Below are 10,000 nucleotides of genomic sequence, written 5' to 3' on the forward strand. Positions count from 1 at the left end.
GAGAAAGAGAGACAGAGTGAGAGAGAGAGAGAGAGAGACAGGAAAAACAGAAGGCCTTGGTCTTACTTTTGTATGGGCTATGTGCGCACTTCTTGAAAATACTATTATGTTGATGCCGCCAAAATGTATTTGCCAAAAATATTTGCAATTAAAGTGACTGGAAGAGAGCGAGAGAGAGAAAAAAGTCAAAAGAAATAAACAGTCACATTGTCCTACTGGGATGTGGTGTCAGGGGAGAAAAGAGGCACCTTCATCAGTGCTGCATGATAACAAACACATTTTTATGGCCTCTCTCTCTCTCTTCCCTTTTGCTCTGCCTCTCTCTATCTCTCTCTCTTCTTTTTCTCTGTCTCTCTCCCTCTCTCGTTCCCCGCACTCTCCTCCGCCCCATGCCTGATGGCGGTGCTTTATCACGCTAATGCCGCCGTTGCTAACTGATTAGCGGCTGAATACTCGCCTCGTGCCTCGTTGCTGCCGAGGCGATCCAGGCAAATGAGCGAGCGGCAGGCGTGCAAGCCGTCAAATCCCATTAGGGGAGCTTTGTGCCCCCCCTTCCCCCACATCACCCACCCCAAAAAAAAAAAGAATACTTCCGTACAGATAATATTCTCCACCCTCCCTCCCCGCCTCGCTTACCCCCTACTGTCTCCTATCCCCACAATTATGCCGAATTGTGAATTGAGCCAATTTTGTTCCGAGGCGTCACACCCGTAATAATAATAATAACACACGTGCAAGTCCGCCTCCATGGGGAGAGCTTCAGGCCCGCTGGAGAGGCAGGCTTCCAGGTGCTGCGATAACAACACAGGGCACACAAAAAACAAGACAGTTTCCAGAGTTAAGTTTTCACAAGTGTTCTTTCATTACAGAGGCCACGTTTAGTCCTCTTTGTTGTAGTCGCTGTTGTTTTGTCGACACCATCAGCGCATAAACTCATGCCGGGACATTAGAATGTGTGTCAACATTCCACCAGTCATATTATCAATTCACTGTGTACCGCTTGTTTCATTTCTGCTTTTGAAAATGGAACAGCATGTCAATTTCACTGCAGTGGTACTGTAGAAGTGTGTCAATAATGAGGCTGTTTTGTGAAGCAAGTCATCCACTCACAGTTACTGTACATGTGTCTATTCTGCAGACACTTTTATCCAAAGCAACATACAGCTGAAGACCACGAGCACTTGTTTAGAGACCTACTGTAGTGCCACTCATCCCAATCAATTTGACAGAAGTGTCAAAGAAGGCACAGGAAAGATGTTATTTTTGGGGAGTATTTTATTTTTGGGTATATTGATTTTTTTGTTTCACAAATATCCCTGTATCTCAACTACAGGAGTAAGGTATTAGCCAACTAATAGCTTAACTAATATCATGGGCATTGTGTGAGAATATACACAGTATTGTGCATTTAGGATAAAGAATCTGCTTAATGAATTATATGCAGGTATATATATATCTTCTCTAAGATTATCAATCTTTTCTAATTTGACATCTGATCTGATCCTAGACCAGTGTTGCTGTAGTTTAGATGACTGTAAGTTGTTTGCTGGTGTGGCAGCCAGATCTGATTTGAGAACAGCATGAGTGTTGTGTGAGTGTGTATCTGTGTTTGTGTGTGTGTGTGTGTGTTTGTTTGTTTGTGTGTTTGTTTGTTTGTGTGTGTGTTTGTGTGTGTGTGTGTGTGTGTGTGTGTGTGTGTGTGTGTGTGTGTGTGTGTATGTGTGTGTGTGTATCTGTGTTTGTGTTTGTGTGTGTGTGTGTGTGTGTGTGTGTGTGTGTGTGTGTGTTACTCACGGTGAAGAGCTGCACGTAGTTGCTAATGAGATCCTCCACCACACGGCACTCCTGCTCCCGCTGACCCTCAGTCTGGAACAGGCAGGACGAGAGGACGGAAGCCAGGCGCCCCGCGCTCATCTGGTTTATGTGGGAGCAGCTCTGGATCCTTGGGAACGCACACGTATGTACGCACGACACGCACACACACACGCACGCACGCACGCACACACACACACACACAAGGACACACGCAGGGCTCCTTTTTAGGCACATCATTTATAAGGTGTACCCAAAATTTTTCACAGCAGCGCAATAATACAGTAGATCAGGGGCCAGCATCAGAGCTCCCAGAGACCAGGCTCTTCTCCGCACGGCTGTGCAAGCGCCTCTATGCTTGCTGATACCCTGGCAGAAATGAGGCCACATCTCTCTATCTCTCACATCTCTGTGATTGCCACCTCGGCTGTTACTTGCACAAGCTGGGCCTCCCACAGCACCATGTTAGCTACTGCCCTCCTCCTCCTCTTCTACTCTTCTCTACTCTTGTCCCTTCCTGACCGTCGCTTGCTGCTTCAGCTGCCACAGCAGCACTGGTTGAAGCCTAGAGATAAAGGGCCTGGTGCATACAATGTAACTGGACATCTAATCACTGGTCAATTTCCCTACAAGTGTTTTTAACTTTCTGCTTTCTGTTCTCTCCTCTAGTCCATGCTGCCGTTTTGCCTCCTCCAGACAAGCCCTTTTTCAGTCATGGAAAATATTTTTCATTTTTCATCAGGATTGACAGAGCAAACATTTACACCAGAGTTAATAAATTACTGGTAGCCTAATGTTATCCACAAGTTGTCGATATTGACAAGCAGCTAACTACGGACAACCCAGCTCAACCAAATTTTGAAAAAAAAAAAAAATCTTTAGTGGACAGTTTGGTGCCTTGCATGGCAGCCTCCACCATCGGTGTGTGAATGTGTGTGTGAATGGGTGAATGTGAGGCATTACTCTGTAAAGCGTTTTGAGTGCTCGGGGACGGGGGAGTAGAATATATATGCAGTCCATTTACCATTACCATTTACCATATTGGATTATTGTTTGGTCAACCGTCCTGGATTATACAACAGTTAGATCCGGTCAAACTATTTTTGAATTTCTGATTGGACGAGAGGCATTCCATGAGTCATCACGAGGGGCAATAACCCAGCACAACCCCAGTCAAGACTTTTTACTACAAGTAATCACTCCACATGCACAGAGAATCACAGGCTCAGTCCCTGCCTCAGTCATTGCAAGCGCCTCTTGATTGATTAATCACCACTATGTGGATACTGCTTTTAGAATTGATTTAGATTAAGTGTTAGTTAGTATAATTTGTATTTTAGTATATTTAGTATATTCTTTATATTCTACTGTCCTTACTGCTTAGTTGTGCTTTTATATTATATACTTTTAATGACTTTTTCTGCTGTTAGTGAATGTGTGTGTGTTGTCTGTATGCTACTGAGACCTTGAATTTCCCCTGGGGATCAATAAAGTATCTATCTATCTATCTATCTACCATCTATCTACATATTGCATTGAATTATCCTACACGGACATTCCATTCTTTCGTAGCAAGAGAGCAGCACTTCATAACGTCACCTTGAAGTGGGAAATACACAAAGTAGGTGGCTGGCAGATGAGCTCGTAAATGACGATTTTTGGGGTTACAAAACCAAAGTTTTTAGATTTAATAGTGCTTGTTTCTCGCTAGCTTTTACAAAATATAATGCACAAACCCTGAACTTATTATACAGAACTACTGCCGTTTAAGAGTTAGCTCTGCCATTATTTTTTCGAGTTCACTTTCAAGCAATGTACGTCTCTCAAGTGGTGTCACGTTGTTTGGCAACGGTAAACGACAAGGCTAAAGATTAGCACCATAGATACAGTATATGTATATATATCTATGATTAGCACTATATTTGTGGATGGAGGATGAACAAGCAAAAGTCTAAATAAACAACAGAAAACACAATTTTTTATCTTAAAACTAAAGTAGTTGGTAATGGAACTGTTGTATAAAAGCAATATGACACTCGTGGGCGTGGGGTTAGTAAAGGATATCCCCAATGTTGTAATTGCTTTCGGCCTTGTACATACAGCCGAATTACAGCCGTGGGGATATTCTTTACCATCCCCACCCTCACTCATGTCATATTGCTTAAATAACAGTTTTAATTCATGTACATGCACAGAGTAGAGGGCATCTGTTGTCTGCAAGAGTGTGAGAGAGAGAGAGAGGACTTTATGTAGACCTACTTGAAATAGTCATATTTTATAATAATAAGTAATATTATAATAATAGAAATTAGGCTGGTAAAATTTAATGATTTCCCAAACAAATAGAATTCCAAACAAGACATTCACCCACATCTATAAAGAACACCCACATCTATACAGAACACCCACACCTATAAAGAACACCCACATCTATACCCACACCTATAAAGAACACCCATAAAGAACACCCACACCTATAAAGAGCACCCACATCTAAAAAGAACACCCCCATCTATAAAGAACACCCATAAAGAACACCCACATCTATAAAGAACACCCACATCTATAAAGAAAACCCATATCTATAAAGAACACCCACACTTTAAAGAAAACCCACATCTATAAAGAACACCCACACTTATAAAGAACATCCACATCTATAAAGAACATCCACATCTATAAAGAAGAACACCCACATCTATAAAGAAAACCCACATCTATAAAGAACACCCACACCTATAAAGAAAACCCACATCTATAAAGAACACCCACACCTATAAAGAACACCCACATCTATAAAGAACACCCACACCTAGAAAGAAGAACACCCACATCTATAAAGAAGAACAGAAACCGTCCCTATCACTTCCACAAGCACACACAAAAGTGATGACACACAACACTCAAGGAGACAAACAAACAACACTAACTAAATAATGTGAAATAAAAATAAAAATAAAAACTGCAATGGCAGCTTCTGCACTACAGAGGGAGAATTAGGCCCGCGTCCAAATGGACCAAATGGGCCAATTAAATCTTCTCCAAACAATCAGAGTCATTAGCATGGCCTTCTCAAACAATCACAGTCATTAGCAGAGCTCCCAGGCATCTGCTGCGGGACTCAGGGCGAAGCACAGGCAAGGCAACACAAACATACACACACACACAAGCACACACTCATACACATTACATGAATACACAAATGAAAATGAACAGAAACAGAAACATGCAGAGACACTTACACACACACACAAACAAATGCACTTTGTCTTCCACACACGTGAATTTCCCTGATGGTATCAAAAGAGTATATATACTTACTACACACACACACACACACACACACACACACACACACACACACACACACACACACACACACACACACACACACACACACAGGCTCGTCCACATAGGATGTGTTCCAAACGGGAGACAGCTGCCTACTGCCTCCCTCCCCTACATAGAGAGCTGTCTCACTAGACATGACTTTGGATTAAATGCATCTTTTTAAAAATGAGCGTAGCACTCTAGAATCTTTGGTTAACACTCACGGTATGACGTTAGCAAAGGCCTGACGTTAAACTAAATTAGCTTTATTAAGCTAGCAGGCTAACGGTATAAATTAGTTTTACGGGCCGGCAGATATATCAGACCAGACGCTATTAATGGTTACAACAATGGCATAATCAGATAGTAAATTGTTTATTTCTAATCTGTAATCTGCAAATGTAAGCAAAACTAGATGTACCGCATAGCGGTACAAAATATGACCGCCGCTCAGTCCTGTACATCCATTCATGAAAATAAATCACACTTCAATTTGTCTCCATATTTTACTCCATCCCCACTCTTGAAACTTTTTGTGTATGCTTGTTTGGCATGCCTGAGTGTGTGTGTGTGGCTGCACAGAAAGTACCCTACTGGTGCTGAAAAGGTGAATAGATTGTAGAATAGCCAAAGAAGATGTAGAATTGTTATAAAACCTTTTAAAATCTCTAAACAATCACAAGTAGGGCAGTTCATCACAGTTCATCCATTGCAACTGGATTGATGAAAGGTCACTTACACCTGTAGGCTACATTGTATTTGGGAAAACAAAAAGGTATCAGCATAATGTTATTTTTTTTTTTTTTTTTATGTGTATTTATAAACAAAAACATCTCTGTCAGTTCCATGCCGTTTTCAACAGCTATCAAAAAAACAAAGGTCATTTTGGATGGATGGATTTTTTGTGAATGTTTCTTCTTCTACATAAGATTTTAGTCATCTTTAGTTCATGTAATACTTTATTGTCAATGCACAAATTAAGTAACAGTAGTCTGAAACGTTATTGTTAATGCACAAATTAAGTAACAGTAGCCTAGTCTGAAACTTGAAATGCTGTTTTACATCTAACCAGTGGTGCAAATAACTGACATGTCCAAATGGGCCTTGATGAAATGCTTCGCTAGACTGTTCATACACATTTTAACGGGCCAAAGTTGAAGAGCTTTTGTCCGTTATTGTTAGTGCAAATATAGGCTGATTCATGTTCCCTTGCATTGTTTAACTGAGGTCCATGGCTAGTCTGGCTTTCATCAGACCAAGCTCAATCTTTTTAAGAAATCAAAAAATAAATAGCGGGCAGATCAGGCTGGGTTCACCCAGCCTAGTCCAGAGGCACCGATATTGTTTAATTTTCGATTGAGATATACACGCTCTGGCTATTCTAAATGCAAAAAATGCATCAGGAAGTTATGACAAAACGGTAACTAACAAACTAGATCCTAATAGAACGTTGTTAGCTTCCCCTAAGCTACAGGTAGGATTATAGGTAGGCCTATTGACAACATAAATTGTCAATAGGCTATGCTGGCTTACACAAATAAAATCTCCTTTGAAACCAATGGCTTACGCCTTACAGTATCAAGCGGGACTTAAACTGTCATATCGTTTGAAAAGTTGTAATAACATTCACGCAGCTCCAAGAGTCAAGGAAAGCGCCGAATGAAGTAGCCACTTCTAAATGGGACCCACTACACAGTAGCTTAAGGTGTTTTGCTAAAGCAGCCATAATGAAATGAAGGTGTCATTGTTTGGATACTTCACACACACGTGCTTTTTTTTAATTTCACAGACTACAACTACCAAGCTGTAATCAAAGCACATCGATTCCCCTCTCACACCCTGCACGCACTTAAAAAAAAAAATAAACAGGCGCCTCTCAGTCTCACGCATGTATAGGCAAAACTGTATCAGACCGGTTGTAACGTTGGTAAATCTTCCATTGCACAGAATGATTTTTTTGTAGCACGTGCAATAAATGACAGTCGAAAGATACAAACAGTGCTGCTATACATTTGCTTGGTATAACCGCATTTATAGTTTTCTACAAATGCAATAAATCAAATGCCTCCATCACTCAACCAACGCTAACGGTAACATTACCTAGGTCCTTATTGATATTACAAGATTAACGTACCTGCAGTAAAAACCAAGCATGTCCGATAAACATCCTCAGATTTATTTCGCTTCAAGAAGAAATGGGAATTACACTTCATGTGAACATCGCCCTATCCTTTATTAGATGTTCGCTGCGGTAAATTACAGTCCTTGTATGAAGCGTCCATTGTTTTTCCAACCCACTTTTAACTTCCAACAAAATTACGTCTCACTGCAACGATCGCCATCTAGTGGACAAACGACTACTTCGCCAATACTGAAAATGCAGCCATGATGATGATGATGATGAATATTTATTTTGGCTTTCTTTTAAGCCTACTGATTTTCATTTTTTACCGGGGGCAAATCACAAATGAGTGATTATGAGCCAGGTTGATGTGGGCCCCTTGAGACCAACATACCATAAAAGATTCACAGAGAACTGTGTCTGCCCTACCCTCCTTTCGGGGTCCAGTCCAGCGGGGGCTGCAGATGAAAACAAAAAATGACGGGTTCCATGCTATCCATGTGGGGGTACATGCTCACCAAGTTTTGTGTACCCGGTCTTTCAGTGTCCGGGAATCCTTGTTGGTGTAACGCCACTAAATGTACACATAAATTATTTTATTGTAAGGCCCCCCATGAACGAAAGTACACAAAACTTGGCATGCATTCAGAGGGTGTCATAATGATCCTACACTTTTAATTTCGTGCAGTTTTGACCTTGTCAGCCAGAGATATTGAGATGAAAAACACCTAATTTTTTTGCTTTTTTTAATTTTAACTAGGTGGCGCTATACATGAAATAAGTGGTAATGGGATGGGTTGACATGCCCCTTAAGACCAACATACAAAAAAAAGGTGGACCTCCTAGGCCCCTACGGTTCTCGAGATATTCACAGAAAACTGTCTCCGGCCACCTACAGGCCAGTTGGTGTATAGTAACATAAATTAATTTATTGTGTGGCCCCCCATGAACGGAATTCCACAAAACTTGGCGTGCATACAGAGGGTGTCATAATGATCCTACACTTCCAATTTCGTGCAGTTTTGACTATGTTAGGTCACAGATACCTTCAATTACACCACCTCATTTTTTTACTTTTTTGTGTTTAACTAGGTGGCGCTTATACATGAAATGAGTGGTTATGGAATGGGTTGACATGGCCCCTTGAGATCAACATACAAAAAAAAAATGGTCCTCCTAAACCCTACGGTTTTGAGATATTCACAGAAAACTGTGTCTGCCCTACCTCCTTTCGGGGGGGTCCAATTCAGCAGGGGGCTACAGATCAAAACGAAAAAATGATGGTTCCATGCTATCCATGTGGGGGTTACATGTCCACCAAGTTTTCGTGTACCCGGTCTTTCAGTGTCCCGGAATCATTGACGGAAATTTGGGCATGCGAAAAAAGAAAAAAAAAAAAAAATCTGACTAAACCTACATGACCCGCACGCGCCGGGCGGTCATAATAAGATAACACAAATGACATTTTAAACAGATTCAGCAGCCATTACCGATGTCAGCCGCCATGTTTGTTTACCTTTCACAGCTGTTTCAGACGTGTCGTAAAGGGATTATGGGTAGGAGGGAGCATGAAGTGTGCATCGATGCTGCCTTAAAAAAAATGACCGATTATTTGGGAATTCTAAGATATCTTAAAAGGCAGCAGAATTTGTTTTTTCGGTTTCGAACCCGACTTGCTGCCTTGCTCCCCCAGTTAGATATCTTAAAAGGCAGCAACTTTACCCATTTCTAACACACCCATAGACACAGTAACGTTCCAAGAAGCGAGCCACAAATATGCTCAGCATATTATATACAGGAGTGTGTGTTCAGCCCAATAAACACACTTTGTGTGTGTGTGTGTGTGTGTGTGTGTGTGTGTGTGTGTGTGTATAGTAAGTATATATACAGTGGGCATCGCTTTCAAATGACCACTTCATTCGCGCATTACGTGGCGTGAAGCTGCGTGAAGCTTTAGTACCACTTTAGTACCACTTTTAGTACCACTTTTTATGCATGTTTGGTGGTAAAGACATAAGTATTCATAAGCATAAGAATGGGCACTTTGCTAAATGTGGGTGTTAATGAATCTTTTGAATGTATGAATGGAAATTTTTTTGCGCCTGTTTGGAAATGTACTGTATGTGTACAGTACTTCTACTTGTGTACACAAGTGCTCACCCTTGAGTACATTAGTTTGAGATGAAAAGTGCATGTGTGTGAGTGAACACATACTGTATATAGGTGTGTTTGTAAATGTGTAGGTGTCTCTACACGACGCATACATGTTAAGTTATGCTGAATATGTGATGTGTGCCTGTACATGAATGCATGAATGTCACAAATGCCTGCGTATAAATGGCAGTGTTCCCACTCTCAAGTCAAATGTAAAATTCCATGACTTTTCCCTGACAAAAAACCTGAATTTCCATGACTTATTATATAATTAATTTACCAATGATTTCAGTGCAGCTGCACAGTGTTCAAGAATCTTCTTTAGAGCGGGAGATGAATATTGACTGTTAGCGTTTTAGACCATGTTGGGCAAAAGAACTTTGGGCTACTCAAGCAAGCAGTAAAGCTAATAACCAGATATGCTCCAATTCTGTGTGGAAATATTTGTATGAATGTATTTTTGACAAGTAAATTTAAACTGCTACAACAAAACTCCCTGATATTCCATGACTTTGCCCCAAATATGATACAATTCCCTGACTTTCCATGTCTGGAATAGACTTTCCAAAATTCCATGATATT

At 40.9% G+C, this 10,000-nt stretch overlaps 1 protein-coding gene across 2 annotated transcripts in view; it reads right to left on the reverse strand.

Moving 5' to 3' along the window:
- Positions 1–10,000, reverse strand: part of arap2 (ArfGAP with RhoGAP domain, ankyrin repeat and PH domain 2) — a 113,381-nt gene that overhangs the window by 25,788 nt on the left and 77,593 nt on the right. For both annotated transcript variants that reach the window (XM_048236534.1, XM_048236533.1), the window contains exon 21: positions 1,795–1,942. In XM_048236534.1, the coding sequence (XP_048092491.1) occupies positions 1,795–1,942 (148 nt within the window). The remainder of the gene's footprint in view (positions 1–1,794; positions 1,943–10,000) is intronic.

The sequence above is a fragment of the Alosa alosa genome, chromosome 24 (genome assembly GCF_017589495.1).
Source record: "Alosa alosa isolate M-15738 ecotype Scorff River chromosome 24, AALO_Geno_1.1, whole genome shotgun sequence".
In the NCBI taxonomy this organism is placed as follows: domain Eukaryota; kingdom Metazoa; phylum Chordata; class Actinopteri; order Clupeiformes; family Clupeidae; genus Alosa; species Alosa alosa.